Source organism: Papilio xuthus, unplaced genomic scaffold, assembly GCF_000836235.2.
Source record: "Papilio xuthus unplaced genomic scaffold, Pxut_1.1 DF826115.1, whole genome shotgun sequence".
Classification (NCBI taxonomy): domain Eukaryota; kingdom Metazoa; phylum Arthropoda; class Insecta; order Lepidoptera; family Papilionidae; genus Papilio; species Papilio xuthus.
This window is the reverse complement of record NW_013532534.1, coordinates 1,030,190-1,047,802: the sequence shown is the minus strand read 5'-3', so window position 1 is coordinate 1,047,802 and position 17,613 is coordinate 1,030,190. Positions and strand designations below refer to the sequence as shown.

General features: G+C 30.5%; 7 protein-coding genes across 7 annotated transcripts; 3 read left to right on the top strand and 4 right to left on the bottom strand.

Moving 5' to 3' along the window:
- Window positions 1–25: 25 nt before the first annotated feature.
- Window positions 26–1,158, top strand: UQCR-Q (Ubiquinol-cytochrome c reductase ubiquinone-binding protein). Its single transcript, XM_013319681.1, has 2 exons — window positions 26–269; window positions 954–1,158. Exons 1-2 carry the CDS (start codon window positions 116–118, stop codon window positions 1,046–1,048), a joined length of 249 nt encoding a protein of 82 aa, XP_013175135.1. The 5' UTR covers window positions 26–115; the 3' UTR covers window positions 1,049–1,158.
- A 1,110-nt stretch (window positions 1,159–2,268) lies between these two features.
- On the bottom strand, window positions 2,269–5,907 carry Ugalt (UDP-galactose transporter). Its single transcript, XM_013319999.1, has 5 exons — window positions 5,472–5,907; window positions 5,222–5,335; window positions 4,742–4,956; window positions 4,094–4,366; window positions 2,269–3,122 (listed from the first exon to the last, which is right to left on the bottom strand). The coding sequence occupies exons 1-5, from the start codon at window positions 5,632–5,634 to the stop codon at window positions 2,763–2,765; spliced, it is 1,125 nt and encodes a 374-aa protein (XP_013175453.1). The 5' UTR covers window positions 5,635–5,907; the 3' UTR covers window positions 2,269–2,762.
- Window positions 5,908–7,782: 1,875 nt separating this feature from the next.
- Window positions 7,783–8,915, bottom strand: mRpL22 (mitochondrial ribosomal protein L22). Its single transcript, XM_013319576.1, has 3 exons — window positions 8,638–8,915; window positions 8,229–8,442; window positions 7,783–8,115 (listed from the first exon to the last, which is right to left on the bottom strand). Exons 1-3 carry the CDS (start codon window positions 8,812–8,814, stop codon window positions 7,895–7,897), a joined length of 612 nt encoding a protein of 203 aa, XP_013175030.1. The 5' UTR covers window positions 8,815–8,915; the 3' UTR covers window positions 7,783–7,894.
- A 570-nt stretch (window positions 8,916–9,485) lies between these two features.
- Ssu72 (Ssu72 CTD phosphatase) lies at window positions 9,486–10,447 on the bottom strand. The gene has a single exon (XM_013319549.1). It carries the CDS (start codon window positions 10,263–10,265, stop codon window positions 9,681–9,683), a length of 585 nt encoding a protein of 194 aa, XP_013175003.1. The 5' UTR covers window positions 10,266–10,447; the 3' UTR covers window positions 9,486–9,680.
- A 255-nt stretch (window positions 10,448–10,702) lies between these two features.
- Window positions 10,703–12,590, top strand: LOC106123513 (28S ribosomal protein S27, mitochondrial). The gene is made up of 2 exons (XM_013319896.1): window positions 10,703–11,998; window positions 12,279–12,590. The coding sequence occupies exons 1-2, from the start codon at window positions 10,958–10,960 to the stop codon at window positions 12,543–12,545; spliced, it is 1,308 nt and encodes a 435-aa protein (XP_013175350.1). The 5' UTR covers window positions 10,703–10,957; the 3' UTR covers window positions 12,546–12,590.
- Window positions 12,583–15,718, bottom strand: LOC106123512 (coiled-coil domain-containing protein 22). The gene is made up of 8 exons (XM_013319895.1): window positions 15,433–15,718; window positions 14,976–15,147; window positions 14,593–14,851; window positions 14,170–14,411; window positions 13,775–13,999; window positions 13,549–13,688; window positions 12,951–13,116; window positions 12,583–12,874 (listed from the first exon to the last, which is right to left on the bottom strand). Exons 1-8 carry the CDS (start codon window positions 15,480–15,482, stop codon window positions 12,653–12,655), a joined length of 1,476 nt encoding a protein of 491 aa, XP_013175349.1. The 5' UTR covers window positions 15,483–15,718; the 3' UTR covers window positions 12,583–12,652.
- A 94-nt stretch (window positions 15,719–15,812) lies between these two features.
- Window positions 15,813–17,429, top strand: EMC10 (ER membrane protein complex subunit 10). The gene is made up of 5 exons (XM_013319570.1): window positions 15,813–16,128; window positions 16,284–16,451; window positions 16,524–16,798; window positions 16,942–17,038; window positions 17,286–17,429. Exons 1-5 carry the CDS (start codon window positions 16,081–16,083, stop codon window positions 17,364–17,366), a joined length of 669 nt encoding a protein of 222 aa, XP_013175024.1. The 5' UTR covers window positions 15,813–16,080; the 3' UTR covers window positions 17,367–17,429.
- Window positions 17,430–17,613: the final 184 nt, after the last annotated feature.

Genomic DNA, 17,613 nt, shown 5'->3' with positions numbered 1-17,613 from the left:
GCTCTCTAGGTCTCTATTGTTAATTTTACACTCTTTGACTGGACTTTCCTTATGTAACACAAGGAGAAAACTAAGTTCGAAGTAATCCAAAGTCAATTATAAAGAAAATTAAAAAATGGGAAAGCATTTCGGCGAATTAGCTAAAATCAGAGGATTGATTACATACAAGTTATCACCACATGAACAGCGCGCTTACGCTGGTGCCATATCCAATGGATTGCCAAACATTTTCCGCAGATTTCGTGAAAATGTATTCAGAGTTGCTCCACGTAAGTTAAATAATATAATTCAATAGGTTAATGAGCATCACAACAGTTACTATACATCCATATTTCCATGTCACCCTAAAAGAAATAATATCAACACTAAAGTCTGCTGATCCTTATTACAATATAACTCATTACATATATTTTTAAATGACAAAGAAACATTTTTTTCAAAGGTTATACGGTAGATTAACATACTATAATTGTTAAGTGTTCAACACTTTAATTTTTTACCTCTTCTGTACAATTTCACATGACTTACATGCAGCAGCAGGAAGTAACCGGCTATTGTATATAAAACCAACTTAAGATATTTTAAATATGTTGGTAGCTATTTAATGCCTGAGTTCATTGTTATAATTTTAGATAGCTGAATACACATCAGTTCTCTAATTCCACATTGATACTAAATTATATTTAAATGATCAAACTTACGAGGAAATCATTTATTTTGATGTGATTAAGAAAACACTTGAAATAATGTCCACAATACATAAACGACAATTATATAATGACATTGACATTTATGTATTTTTTTTAATTAATATATGGCAGTTTAAAACTGATAAAAGTAGAAATAAAAAACATTAAGTTGTTTTATCCTAATCTCAGTAAAAGAACATACTCATTATTGGAGTCTTCAAGAGGATCTTCTTCTTTTAAATTAATTTATTCTTGGTTTTGCAGCCTTCATTGTAGGTTACCTAGTTTACGAAGGTGTTGACCGGGAACATCATAGACGCACACGCAAGAACCCTGCTGATTACGAAAATGATGAATAAATTTTGCGCTCATTTAAATTATTGCTTGTAGAATATAATATTAAAGAAACCATTACAAATAGAAATATTATGTGGTTTTGGTTATGTAATAATTAAACAATTATAACTAAGTAATGTTTTAATTAAGCTTCTCCTAATCAAAGGATGGATTTGTGTAAATTCTGTATGTGCTAAGTAATCTGCATCACACACGTTGCTCAACCTAAATCGAAAGCTCTTAATGGTCTTGTATCATCCTTATCATGTTGAACAACTCCAATTGAGCATCAAATTGCGACATTCAGGCGACTTACAAAACATATTGTTATATCCGTTTTTAAAAGAGAATGTCAAGTATGTTTTGTATAGCTGTATTGGTAATGTAATGGCTATTGTAACAATTTACTTTTACCAATAATTACTGACTGAACTAATTACATCTCAGAAGTCGCGAACCCTTTCAGTTCCATCATAGTGATTGACAAAATTTTTATGCCTTAAAAAGTTTGCTATGACAAATGTAAAAGGCGTTTTTTACCCAGCAATACTAACCCGCAGATTTTATGTAAGTTTTCAATAATGAAGCTTCAATTGTGAAAAAAAAATTACATGGAGCTATTTTTCCCGTATAAATTTGCTATAACATAGTCAATTTATTTTTCTGTCAATGATGAAATGTGAGGTATATTTAAGCTTCTTTTTGGCTTAAATTTTGGGATTTACTTTGGCTTATCTTCTAAACATTTGGTAACATCTGAATTAGGTATGTTCGAAAGTTGACATATCGGGCTTTCATAATTTTTGACACACGTAATTTGCAATTTTTACGTAAGAGTAAGATATTATGGGTTAACTTTCGACTTGTATAAAATTTTGTCAATCCTTTTCTCTCTCTTTGATAAAGCAGAAGCCAACGGGTACAAGTTATTCGGTAATGGATTTTACGGTTATACACAAAGCTTTAGGGTATCTACGTCGGTATGCAATGATGTGCTAACCATAATCCAAACACAGCCAACAAGCCATGACCTAGTTTATCTAAAAGGCTAAAGGTCAGATCAATTGTGGACGCCATGGTGTTACGGCATAGTTTACACAAAACCTCCGTTTACCTATGTACTGTAAAATGAAGGTAATAAAAACATAATAATAATAACAAAAACTCAATCGCCAATTCGTGCAACTTCAATCATAAATAATGCCTTAATCAGGAGAAATAAAATATGTCCAATGCTGTATATAAAAATTTATTTTGAATTATTATGTATCTTAAAATAAAGGCAATATTTCTATACTAATAATTAAAAATTGTATAAAAGTCGATTTTATTCACATTTACAATAAAACACAAATATTTTAAAATATATCAGTACCTTATAAACTTCGTTGTAAAAATAATATCATTATTACTTCCAATATCTTAATTATATTGGCAGATGTCTTGTTGGATCTGAATATACTAGAATTACTAGATGTTCTGGTCCAATCATATTTGTAGGTATTTTTTTCACTCTTCCTCTAGAACTTTGTTTTTCTTATAATAATAAAAGGACATAAATTATTGCTCTCGAAACTAGCGTAGCTGCAATCGTTAGATTCAACAGTGTTATAGTAATTCTAATTCATTATAAAATTAAAAAAATGGAAAAAAATTAAGTACAATTTAGTACTAGCTGACAAAACTATATTTACAGATATATCGATAAAATAATACGATTTCGGTACAAAAATAATGTCATACACTTAAAGATGTACGAGGTTCTTTCTTTTTAGGAACATATCCATACAAAAATATCGAGCCTATCACCAATACTGTGCCTAAAGCAAATTGTACAGTCAAATGGAAGTCAAATATATACATTGAGGCAACACATGATATGACAATGGCGACGGATGTTGCAAAACCCTTCAGTATGTTATCTGCATATTTGACCACAACGGCCACGATCAAACCGCCAGCCGCTTGCAATATAACTAAATACCAAACGAAACCATCGAATCCTTTTAATAAATCCTTTGCAGGATCTTTTATCAGATATGTGATTGCAGCAAATGGCAACGATAATAAACTTAGCTGCACATTCCGCATCCAAACCTGAAATAAAATATTAATATTACAATTTGAATATATCATTAAACAAATATAAATGGAATAATTAGTGAGAATTGCAGCTTGTGCATTGCAGACTTAATGCCTCACTTAGATTCGTTATGTGGTTATAAAGGAAATCCCTCAATGTAGATTTAGTATAAGAAATCAACACTTAGCGACTGTTTAAGCAATCATTTGTCATTGTTCTCTGAGACTAAAATCTCTATATAAAACATTGACATCCCTGTCATTATTTTTGACAAAACAGAGATAACAATATTGTTTAAGCGGGGATTTTGGTAACAGAAACCCATGATGAGTACAGTAGTTAACCATGATAAAATATTTTATATTTTTAAATTCATTATAATATATTCTAATTTATTTAATTAACTTAAACAATATACACCCACGGCATGTGTCATGAATGTGATATTGATAAAATTAAAATGCCAAATGTTTCGCCTGTTATCATAATTTTACCAATTATTAGTACTAATGCATTCTAATGACTGAGTAATTATTTCGTAACAAAAGAATAACCATTACTGATTAGTTTTGCCGTTAGCCTTGAATGGTAATTACTTTTAGCATGTTTTTTTATACAAAAACTACATAATCCACATTTTCTATAAACTATCTCTATTATGTATTTCTTGTATGTATTTATGTGTATGTATAATACCAGTTTATCTTTTGTAAATTTACTGATATCCAACAACTGATTTTAATCATACTATGTTCCTACATAGACACTAAATTTGTATTAAACATATCAAATGGAGTTATTCTGTAATGTTGATAAAACCATAGCAAATTATATATGTACTCTATAAACACAAATCATTCCACATACAGCTAAAATTAAAATGATAAACGAACATTTGCGCACATTATCTCAGCGCCAATAGAAAATAACTAAAATTATTTGTTTGTTAATCTACATAGAAAAAATTAATAAAAATGAGACTTACAGATATATCAGACTCTTTTAGCACTTTTTCAAAGTAAATTCCAGCAAATCCTGATATAAAGCAGGCTGCTAAGGCGGCGCTAAACCCAATCACTTTAGATTGATCTTGCACATTAGCTGTTGGTTTTGTTTCCTTCGCGGCTGACGACAGCTGCACTAGCGCCACTCCACCCGCCAGTAACCCGAGTGCGCACCACTGCCATCTCTTCAGTTTTCTTTTTAAAACAATCACAGCAAAGAATGCTGTTGTAAGTAATTTCAACTGGTATGTAACCTGAACAAAAAAAAAAGAACTACTAGGCCATAGTCAACTACACTGGTTCAGAGAGGGTAGACTTCAGACATAACTTTGAATTTTGCAGATATGTGCAAATTACATCACAATGTTTTCCTTTACAATGTAAATCAAGAATTAAATTGATACATGGCATTGGAATTCGAACCCACCACCGGAAGACTATATGTCAAGTGCTTAACCCCTGATCCACCATAAATCTAATAACAATTTATTGAAATAATATAACTATTCTGAATAAAAAAAATAATAGAAGTAAAATATTATTTAGGACATAGGAATCATTTTAAAAACAAAAAAATCATATGGAATTTGTATGCAGCTTAGTAAATAATTTTTAAATGAATAACTCACCTGATATGTAGCAGCATCCAAATTAGAAGCAGAAACATAGAGCAAATTATTCTGGATTACATATAAAAATGATGGCACACAAACTCGCAATGTATCTTTAATATTCAATACAACAGTTGCATACATGGTATGGAAACCTTTTACTACATTTCCTGATTCTTTCATCACAAGTAAAATGCATATTAATAATTTGACAATCTCTGCCATGAAAACAGCTGCAAAATAAACAAGGAATTATATCTTTACCCTTGCAAGTAAGACAATTAAGTAGTAGGAAGATAACAAAAGGCAATAACCGGAATTTATTTCACTGTGTATAATTGCTCAAGGTTATGATCTGAGACAAAAGTCTTCATTACACACACCTTAAAATCAAGCTACAAATATGCAAATTACATGAAAGATTTTACCCTAATATGAGTTAAACATTTCTCAATTTGTTGGTCATTGCCGCTTGTTTTTATAAATCTTCAATCTTACCTGCTGCAGATGAAAACATGACTACATCCCTTGTACGTGCATATCTCATGCTGAGACCAAGCGCAGCATTCTGTATGGTGAGTACAACCAAGCTTACATACTTGAGGTACCCCGCTGTAAATGCACATATTTTATTTTTCAAAGAGTATGCAAATTTTGCCGCATATTTTGTTAAGATATTTTAAAAATTCTTGGTCCCATCTATGCTCAGTAGGTTGTATTTGTAATAAGAAATTAAAATAAAACTTACCATTACCGTGCCTTAATCTGTTATTACTTGTATAAATTTGCGTTTTTTTCGCGTCTCCATCCATGTTTTCAGAATTATGTTGTGTGTCTGGGGCAAGTGCTTCATCTACTCGGATATCGCCAATTTCTTCGAGTTCCTGTCCGTCTTTTTCTGTTGACTTCATAGGAACTAATATTATTTTATATCAAATAAATTCAAATAAAAACTGCAGTGATCGAGCAATAAATTTCATATTTTGGTTTATAATTTATACACCTGCGCCAACATTACAATGTATAAAATAATAAAATTTAGAGAACTTTAAATGTTTTAAATATACATTGCAAAAAAATTCACGATTTAGAATATTTTTAAAAGTTGTCGACGTAGACAGAATAGAAAGATGAACGCGAAAAGCAATATAATACGTATAGAAATAACACGACTAGAATTCGCTTTGGTCACTGAACTTTCAAAGAGTACGAGTGTCAAGAATCGAGTTTGACGTATAATGCCCCGTTTCCATTAGGCCAGCTCGGAAAGCCAGTCCGGCTGGCCTGTCATGGACTGTTTTATTCGATGTTGTTTGCATTGTGCCAGTCTAGTCTGAGCCGTGGCTTAGTAAAGATTTTAGGGACAATGCCGTCTAAAACAAAAATGGAAACCGCTTCATCAGCGAGCTATCAATTAAGTGTTACAAGAGGTTTTTGAAGAAATTATAATTAGGCAATTAATTAACTTAGGCAAAAGTAGACTGTTATTTTCTGAGAAGATAAGCATAAACTAATGTATAACCAATAAAACTCAATGAACGTATGATAGGACAGAAATACATTTTATAACTTTGAAAATCTTTAGTAACCATTCTATCAATAGGTATAGCTTTTTCCATCTGTAGTTGAGTTATGGCTTCGGAGCTCTATTTTTAATATTTAATTACGTCAGTCTTAACATAACATACATTTTTTAAACCAAAAAGCTAACATAACAATAACATAATTGACAGTAAACACAGGTAAAATAACGTGTGATACCTATACAATTGTTCAGTCAGAACTGGACAGTCCCAGACCGTCTACATTATGCCAGAATGGCCAAACTGGCCTTAAAAGTAGAACACCATCATAGTTATCGGTCAGACTGGTTTATTGGCTTCCGTCGGTGTCTACATTAGGCTAGTTCTATGTCAGTGCTGATTTCTAGTGCGACTGGCTTACCGAGCTGGCCTGATGGGAACGGGACATATACCTAATGCTATTTTCCTATACACAATTACAATTCGACGAAGTTCTTATGGCAGACGGCAAATATGTGAACTAATAATGTCATTTTGACAATATCTGACAATTGAGATCAACCAATGAGAGGTAGCTGCTCGAGTAAATATTGCCATTTTTATGTTTTCGAAATTCCAGAAAAGTATAATGTTGTATTGGCTAATTTAATTCTGTAATCAAACTTATTCCAACTTATAATCCGAATGCACTTAAGAATTGCTTGCTATTTAAATCAATAATCCACATAAATTGCTACAAACTTTTGATTTTTCAAGAGAACCCAGAGTTTTAAATTTTTTATTTTTAGTTTGTTCAGAATTACATAAATAGTACATTAATAACATTAAGTCGCATATTAGCATCCGTTATGAGATAAAATGAGGTAAATTACCTTAAACAGCGAGAGTCCAGCTTCAAAAAATTGTTTGAATGTTGTATTATAATTTTCAATCCTTTTTTTAGTTGATACAAAGAAACATCTGTGCTAGTACTAACTCAAAAATCTTTGACTTTCGCACACCATAAAAACATTCACATTTCTTAGTGTTGAACAGTACAAAATGGTTGCATTTTAAATATTTTACCAAACAAGATTATGATTAGATTTATTTCCTCCATGTGTACCCACCAAAAAAGAACTGAGCTAATGTTGAATTAATCACTAAATCAAGTATTAATTAGATTATCCACTTTGCGCAAATGTGTGTATGATATAGATAACAATCACTATCTTGATAACCATATAATCTATCTATATAAAAAAGCATTGTTACATTTACTTTAAGTTAAAGTGTAGGTATGTGTATTCCTGAAAAATCAAGTATTACATAAATATTTTTCCGGACTCTAACAGAATCAATCACCACATTCTATTTAATAGTGTTATTAGTTAAATTTATCATAATACAAGTTTGTGGCAAACATAGCTAAGAATAATTGAGCTAATTCTGCCATCCTTTTAATTTTTGCAGAATGTAGGCCTCCCCCATATTGCCACAATGCCCGGTCCTGTGCCACCCGCATTAAATCATTATTCCATTAAAACTACAGAAAAGTAAGTTTTGAATCTTGTTAAAATTTATTGTTGACTTATGAACTTGCTACATCATACAGCAGTAACTATAAAATAACTACAGATAATAGTCTAGATATAAACTAAGGAGAACTCTAGTATGAACTAATAATTTTCCTTTTTCTCATTTGTTCCAACCATGAATCAAGCTGTTCCTGGGGTGTCAATTCATTGCGTTTGTAATAATCTTTTGGTGGTTTTCCTTCTTCAAGACGAACAAAGTAATGACTGTACATATAACGAACTTCTCCCATTCTGCCTCGAGCATGTCTTCTTATACCCTTTATTATCATGCCCTTATTTGCAAAAGATTCGGCTGAAAATAGTAAAAATAATTCAAATGTTAAAGCTCTGTGTAACATACTCATAAAACCTCTCACCTTTTTCTTACTTATTGACATTCTACAAGGAAATGGTATAGATACTTACCAACCCATAAATTACTCTTATATTCTACATTATGATCCTTAACTGCTAGTTCTTGGGCTTCTTGTATTGCTTCCTTAACAAATACAGCACCTTTTTTGTTAACGAAACTAAGCTGCTTTATGGCTTCATCAACAGTCATGCCCCGAACAAAGCTAGCTATATACCAAAGCTTTTTTGGACTATATTTAAAATTAGTTTTCTGGTGACATACAAACTGAAATGATAATCATTATTACAGTGAAAATATTGGTGTGGACAAGTAATGTTAAATGAACCCTTCATTTATATTATTTTATAAGAAGAATGCACAATTATCCTTTTTATTAAAAAAAAAGAGTGTAAATTAAAAATGAATATATTTTTTAGACTACAATCTGGCTATGTTTATTTGTAAATAGCAGCAACTCACAGCTGGTCTGGGTTCCTCGCCGATTGCCTGCGGAGGGAATATTTTTCTATTATGCTTCAAAAAACTTTGTGGAGTTTTAGCTTGTACCCATGCAGCAATCGGTGCGCTTGTATGAATACCGTGAACATGATTTGGTGTTAAACCGACACCAAAAAGGCGTTTTAAAATTTTATTCATTATTAATATTGGATTTCAAAACCGAAATAGAGGTTAATTCATATTTTTCTGTCTGACTTGCTTCTTGACAGTCCGGGTCCGGTGGTTCAGTGTTATCTGACAGCTGTCTTTCCTTTTTGTAGATTATAAATTTCGAAACTCAAAATGATAAAAAATATACACAGGACCATAAGTAAAGGGGTAAACTGAGATTAGACGAACGACTACTCCTTGTAATGACTTTATTTATAGTGTATTACTTTATCAATATCAGCTTGTCTTGGGGGTCCCTTACAATGCTATAAAATATATATTTTTTTCAAATTAGAGGTTTATTTTCCGTGTTAATTAGATACTGGCGTGGTGGTCACCCAACGTCCAACAGAAGCAACCCAGGATCGGCTAGAGGGGGCCACTCAAGCAGGACATTATGGAAAGTTCTCACTTTCGAAATGCACTTTTAGTCTAACCGGATAGTGGGTCAGCATTTTCGTCTCCCCGAAATCGGAATGGTGCCTCAAATTTGGACAACAATTGCTGACTTAACGTGTATTTTTCTGTAACTCATAGTTTTATATTTGTTTTGTTAACATTTATTCATGTCATGGCCGATTTCACTTTTGCCGTCCCAGACAAAAAACATTGTTTCATTGGACAGGGTTTAAAGGTCAAGGTAGAACAGCGAACACATCTACAAATTTTAACATTATTTATTGTACCAATATTAGTTTCGATCTGAGTAGCATTGGCCTATGTGAAAAATTATGTACAAGCTTTTACATTTAAATAAGTCAATAAGGCTTGTCCTCAAATCTTAATACTAAATAAACACATTTTATGAAAGCAAAAGTTACTGTGATGCATCAAGATGAGCAAATTAAAGTTAATCAATAAAACATAATACAATTCAAAATGGGCCTTTGGCACTTAGCCTCAAAGTCATGTAATAATTCATCTATGTCATTGTCTAAATCATCACTTTGTGCCATTTTTGTGACCATATCACTTATCAAGAAAGCGCCTATTGTTGCTTCTTCATGGTTGTCTTGTATATCTAAATTAATGACATGAACTGGCTGATTATAGACTGAACGTCTTGAACCAAACCATTCTATCACTTGGTCATATACTCTTTCTTCACAAGTAATGATAACATCGAATCTCTCTGCTGAAACTTGAAATTTTTCAGGGTATGGTTTGATTCTACGATTTCGATCCAACATGTGAAGTAATCCATTTTGAGTGTAGTATGCTTTATCCTTCTCCAATAAGTCGTTGTATATATCATCGTAAGGGACTCCAAACTCATAACAATTAGGGCGGTCTGCTGATATGCCTGGTAGTTTTACCTTCTCACCAGTGCCGTACGACTTAACTTTAAACCCTTTTTTAACTAAGAACGCGTGAGCTTCCATGCTCCGATTCATATTTGAAGAACAAACAACGGCTATATACAAATCAGTCATCGTCATGGAATAGTTATCAGAATCGCAGTTTTGATAAGGTTACAATATTTTAATTGTTTGACAAACATAAAATCAATATAGTCAACGCAAAAGAATCTATTCATTGTACAAATATATTCATTTTACTTAAAAGTTACAATATCAATATTGCTGCGAGGATTTCTAATTTTTTCATTTGACAGGAAAAGAGCCACGGTGTGACAAATGACAACTGACATTCAAATGTCAAAAAAGTTCTATTCCAGTAAAATTATTTATATCTTACAATAATAATAACGCTCTTATAAAAACTGTTGCAACAAACTTTTAACTATTCAGTGATTAATTTCATTTCGATCAGTTAAAAACGTTCCAAGTTGCCGTCGGCTTGATTTTATAAACAGTGGTTGTCATTTTCATATATATTCTCTATGCTAGTGATCTGACCTGACGTTTTTTATTTTCTTTTATATACTCTTTGTCTGGCAGTGACAGCTAGACCTAACCTGAAACTCCAAAACAATTTTGTTTCAATTTTGTTTTAAGATATTACTTTTGTGCAATTTGTATAAATTTCAACTGTGAATGTTTTACTCATTAAATAACTACTAAAAATCGTCATGAATACATGCTACTATTAATTAACCTTAATCGTTGGTTCAACACGCAAAATAAGAACCTCATTTTCAAATATTAATAAGTAGGAAATTCAAATCAATATGTTGATTCGCGGGAATAAATATCTATTAAATAGGTACATTTTTGTAAAAAAGGTCCAAAAGCGATCATTTTTAACGAATGAATATAAATGTGAACCAGCTTGGAATGTGCAAAAGTCTTCTCCTATATTAAATAATGTTAATCTAAATGATTTTTACACTACTTTGAATCAAAATTATGCTTCGAAAGGTGTTATTAGTGCAATAGATGTAGACATATTTGCGAATGCTATAAAGGAGCCCACATATCTTGACGAACTAAAGGAGCTTTTGCACAAATTGAGAATGTCTGCTGAAACTGGAAACACACTTCAATCGACACATCATGCCACAGTTAGAAGTTATGTTGATTTTGGGAATGAGCAAGAATTAATTGATATTCTTAAGGATCCCTTAAACTATGGCATATTCCTTGATGACTTTGCTGCTAATATTTTGTTGGATAAACTTATAACATCAAACAAATATGAATTAGCTGCACAAGTTGCCGCACTTATAATGCTTCAGGAAGATTTTACTAATGAAATAACATGCACATTAAGTCAATATGCATGTTATAAATATATAGTCAATTATAAGGATTTACCCCCAGAGCCTCCAAAAGCAGAAGAGAAAAAGAAAATAGAAGAAAAGAAAATAAGAGTTAAATTTCTTAGGAACTACTACCATGATGATCATTTTGATATTAAAGATTTAATGTTATTGTCTGGTAAAACTTTGGCTTGGATCTCAAGAAACAATAAGGATAATATCAGTAACAATTTGCAAATAATTGGTTGGATGTATTACAAAAAATATGACTCTCTTTTAACTTTATGTGAAAACTTTAAAAACCTTAAGTCATTTAAAATATACAGTGAAGTAATTGAGTTGCTGCAGAAAGAAATCAGTAAATCTGAAGAAAAGGATTCTTTAGAAAAATGCATTTCATTTTTAAATAAATGTCCAAAAGCTGATGGTATATTAGAAGAATCTATTAAAAATTTAATTGAAGATGCCATTAACAAAACACATAAAAATGATATTTCATCACAACAGAAGGTATGTAAAGTTTAAGTAAAAAATGTATTTACTTTTTTACATAATTTCCTGATCTAACAAAATATAACAGCCTCTTCAATCAATTGTTAAACATTAAATTGTTAAATATAAAAAACTAATTAATTGTCTTCTATCTGGTGTTTCTCTTGATGGGATAAGAATTATCTGCAGTTATTTAAAACTTGTTCTAATTGATCTATTTTGGTAGTTACAAGATAATTTAAATTAATACTTTACAGACCACAAAATTTATTTGTTTAAATTTAGTTTTCATTTTTAGTTGTTTGAAAATTGGCTATCTACAAGGGAAGAAAAACTAAATGAGCAAATACAGCGACTATCCAGAGCTCAAAGAATAGTAGAAGTTGAAAAGAAACAGAAGGAATTAGAAGTGCAAGAACAAAAGTTGTGGTTCTTTGAAAATGAAGAGAAAATTGACTTGGAAATTGAAAATAAAGAAAAGCTTCATACAAGTACTGAAAAAAATGACATAGATGTAAACGATGAGAATTATATTCCACCTGAAATATTGCCAAAACGTAAATAACTTAATTAGTCAAAGTCATTAAAATAAATTTCAAATGTAAGTGAATATCTCTTATTTATTATTACTCCTAATAACTTCATAAATGTTTAAATGAATAAAAATATAAATTACAAGGATTCCTTTTGTAGTTTTGTTAGATCAAGTTGTATTTTCTCCAATATATCTTCAGTTCTCTTTGACTTCTCAGCTTTAATGTTATCCTCCAAGTCTACTATGTCCCTGGCTAAATTTCCCGTATCATTCACTAAGGACACAATAGTATTGCATTCAGAATGCAAGAGAGCTAGTAACTTGTAGGCTTTCTTAGCTTGATCATCCTTTTTAGCATCCTGTAATAATTTATTGATAAATAAACTATTTTATATACTGTAAAATTAAAGTTAACTTTATAAAATAATTTTTAACCTTAAAGAGTGTTTCATCAGCAATTGAAAAACACCGGTCCAGTTGTCCTTCAAGAGTGTTGATTTCTTTTTGTATTTTTCTAGTATCTTGAAGGATGTTACCTATCTCCAGGTTTTGCTTTTCTACATTTCCTATAATTTCTAAAATCCTTTCTGTGTAAACATGTCTGTAATTAATTTTATATAATTAGTACACAAAGAGTGGAAATACTAAGATGAAAAATTACCAGACTAATATTTAAAAATATAGAACTTAGTAGATTCAATAAATAAGTCACTTGATACATTTATATGTATTAATGAGATTGGAGTGTGTGAATGACATATAGAAAAAAAACCTATTTCATACACATGATGTATTTGCAATACCGAAAAACCAATTTTTAAAATTGTCGTTTATGTCCATTTCTCAGTATGGCTTTATTTATTTTGGGAAATCTCCAGAACAGTTTGACTAATTTTGAAAGGAAGGTAGATGATGTAAGCATCAATATTTTAGGTTTTTTTAATCTGCACTGAAGAAGTCATAGGTGAAGCTAGTATCAAATAAGTTAAAGTAATTGTCTAATATTTACAAATAAATTATTGTATTACTTAACCTTTTGTTACCTCCCTTTAATTTTTCATACTTCATTTTAAGTTGTTTGCTCAATTCTTCTTTCTTTTCACACTCGTCTTTCAAAGCTTTGGCAGTCTCCTTTAGATTGAGTAAGATGTTTTTACACTTACTCCGCTCTGACTGAAAATTTACACAAGTTAATTGATTTTATTGAATAATATAATTAGGTAAGTTAATAAAACCATTAATAATGCCAGTTTACATACCTCAGATAAATTAGTTGTACTTTTTACTTTATCAATCTCAACTTTCAAACCTAAATTTTTTGAGGTTAGATTTTCACTCTTGCTGTGCAAAGCATTTATATTTTTTCTCACTTTGTCTAACTTGTCTACTATTGTCCCATCTTCAATATCTTGTATTCCAACATCTCGTAAAATATTCTCTACATTTCTTAAATCTGCTTCTGCCTTTTCACAATATTTAGTTGCCTTTGATAAAAAGAAAATATTAAATTTTAAGAGTTATAATCCTCATTGAATACAATGACTTTTTTATGAGTTTACAAACTTAAACAACATACTTTACTTATCAAAAAATGTAATTATTGTTATTAAAAAAAATCCTAGTAGGATTCTTTTAACATTAGTAAACAATTCACCTGTGAATATTCAACATCCATAATATTTTTCTCACTTTCAAGAGTGTCCAATTTCTGCCTTAATACAAAAGCAGTTTCCTTGAGTTCTTTTAGACTTTTGTTAATTGCAACTATTTTTTTGGTAACAATATTATCTGTTTCTTGTTGTTTCACTGTTGTACTATTTTTAGTGATTTCACTGAGCTTTTGTAATTTCTCCATAATTTCTGTATCACTTATTTCTTTAGGTTTTGTAAATTTATCTGAAAGGTTAGTATTGAATGTTTTATTATGGATATACCAGCTTCAACTTAATTAGGATGGTGTTGTGTGTGTTACAGTTTCTAATTAAATAATAAATTAAATTATGAAATAAAATATAGAACACACTAGTTTTAACCATGATAATTTAGTTATTCAATCTGAAAGCTGCGAGAACCTTACCTTCTGTGTAAATGAAATCACCTATTGTATTGGAATTAGGTTTACAACACGGAGGTATCCACATAGTATTCAATTCTTCATTAATTTTGTTTGCAATTTCCTGCAGTAGAACATTTTTCTTTTTTGTAGGTACTGTGGTGTTTAAGTGTCTATCTTCATTTGGTAGTTTTTCTATTAGGAACATGAAAACTTGTCTCAATTCAGCTTCATTATAATACAAAAATGTCTGATAACCAACATCATTTTTGTATCCCAAGTCCTGTTACAAATAAATTGAAGAAAATTTATATTACCTATAGTTGATTAAATTATATAAGATAATAACCTTTATACTGTATAAGAAAATGTAATGTAGTCATAAGGAAATAAGTATGAAGAGATACCTTGCAAATAGAGGCAATTTGAGCAGCCACTTCTATCCTTTGTGATACACCGGGTGGCAACTTACTAGGTACTTTCACATTTGGATTTATTGTGCTTATACATCTAGATGCTGCCTCAACAATCAAATCAACTGATAGATCACTTAGGCTTTTGGTATCATCATTAAAGTTTCTGAAAAATAAAAAATAAATGTGACAAAATTTATTTGTTACAATTATAAAAGGTCTTTTGGGATAACATTGTGTACTACAAATCAGTAGGAAAATAGTTTGACTATTGAATATTCTCAAGTTTGAAAATATTGGTTTTATGTGTATGTACATAGTAATCGGGGGCATATTCAGCTATAGTTTTGTTAGATAGATGGTAGTCCAAATCTACATAATATACAATCAAGAAGTACAATATTGTACATTTTTAGTTACCAATAAAAATAAATAGTGGATTTTTACTTACACTTTTAATTGACGAAGAAAGTGCAATATTATTGAGTCTACTTCCTCCATTATGATTAGTGAGAAGTTATTGAAAAGTCTTAGGCTAAATACTTTACCGAATTAGTAGAATAAACATTACTTTAATTTGCTAGACATTATATGCTTATGTTATAATTATACAAAAATTTGATTTAACGTAAAATCTGTTGTTGTATTTATTAACCGATCACTATTTTTAGTAATTGATCATTCATAATTCTTCTATATCTTATAATCTCATTTTTCATAACTTTATAATCTAGTCGTTGTCAGAAGTGTCACTGTCACTGCCGTAACTACTATCAAAGTATGGAAAAAGTGACATTTGATATTTTTTTACACTGTACAGCCAAACAAGCAAGGATATCTCGGAAGTCACTAAATTCATATTTATTTATAACTTTAAATCAACGATATCATAATTTTCAATTTTCTTGTGTTTACAACGTTTCATTAAGTTAAAGTTTACCGTTGATGATAGCAACACTGATAGTCCTTATCATTTTTTCTATGCTCCTCAGCCGTCTGTGAATCTGCGATAAAAATCATAAATAATCTTATAACCTAGCAGAAATTCAATAAAAATAAAATAATTCGCCGAGTGAAAAAGTTGCCTAAACTATACGAAATGAATATGATAGTAACGATTATTTTTTCTCTTCTGCTTCAGTTTGCGGTAAAGTACAACAGTTAATATTTTTTAATTCACAAATTATAATTATCACTGCTGAATATAATTGTATTGCTTATGACTGAAATACTTTACAAATTCAATAAATTATTCTTATACTGCTTTTTATGTATTTCACGATCAGTGTATGCTTTCTCTAGACTTGCATAGAATACGATGGATGGTTGAACATCAAAATTCAACACTCGCTTAATTGTAATGGTGAAAAATACTGCACCAGGGGTAATATTTCTTTAAAGAGTTTAAGAGCTGGAACTTCTATAATAGAACAAAAACCGTTTCAGCAGCAACACATAAATGAACTAAAGGTAATTGATTTCTAAGAAGGTATAGCTGTTTTATTAAGAATTACCTTTTCAAATATTGTTTTACATTTTTAGGAATTAGCTGACTTTGATGGTTTTTATACCATAAGGTCTTTAGTAACAGCAGCAGATACCAAAGAATCTGAATATTTTTCTTCGGTTAAAGCAAAAGCTTTTCTAGAAAATGGACTGACAGATGTTATAAATGCATGGGTACTGCCTAACGGAGCAGTCATAGCAGTGAGCTTCCAAGTTAATAACTCATCAGAGTCTCAATTCCCACAAAGTTTGAACAATGTATATAAAATCAAGTCTAACTTCTACTTGCGCCAAGTGGAAGCAGCTGTAACGTATGTACTTCTTAATCTATGACTAACATTTTACTTTTATTATGCTTTACTTCATATAGTATACAGTTCTGTAGTATATTTGTGTTTGCCTTTAATTTCATATCATTTTTATCATGACTATATAATTTTATTTTTTTATTCAGACCTGATACTGCTTCATACATACAAAAACTTGAGCGTGAAAGAGAAGCCCGAGAAAAGGGAGAATTGAAAGACAATCGGTCGTTTTTAGCAAAATATGTGAGTATGAATATTTTTGAATGAAAATATTTTTGATTTTCAATCATTTGCTGGCTACACAATATAAACTAAGCAATGAAAATAGTTACATCTCTCAAGAAATCCTAAATATGTAACTCTTTTCATTGTATGAGTCAAAATATAATAAGAGTTTGTGGATAATTAAGTCTTAAATTGTATATACATTGGTGGATTTTTTTTCTTTTGTTACATTCTTCTCTAACTCTAACCATGTGTTTCCTTACAGTGGATGTACATAGTCCCCATTGCCATCTTTGTGATGATATCTGGAGCAACAAATCCTGAGGGTCCACAGCCAACACGTTAATTTTCAATATATTGTACTTTTAATAAGAAAAAATATTTATTTCCTACATAAGTGATTACTAAAATTAATATGAATTATAATGTACTGTATTTTATTTCATTTAGTTAAATCCTCATATTATTAGTTTTACTTGGGTGTAGTAAAGCTTTAATCAAATGTTCTGTAGAAGTCATTTCTAGTGAGAGGATGTTTTTTCTTAACCAAGATACTATTAAGGGTTCCACACATTAACAGTTCGCCTGCTGTC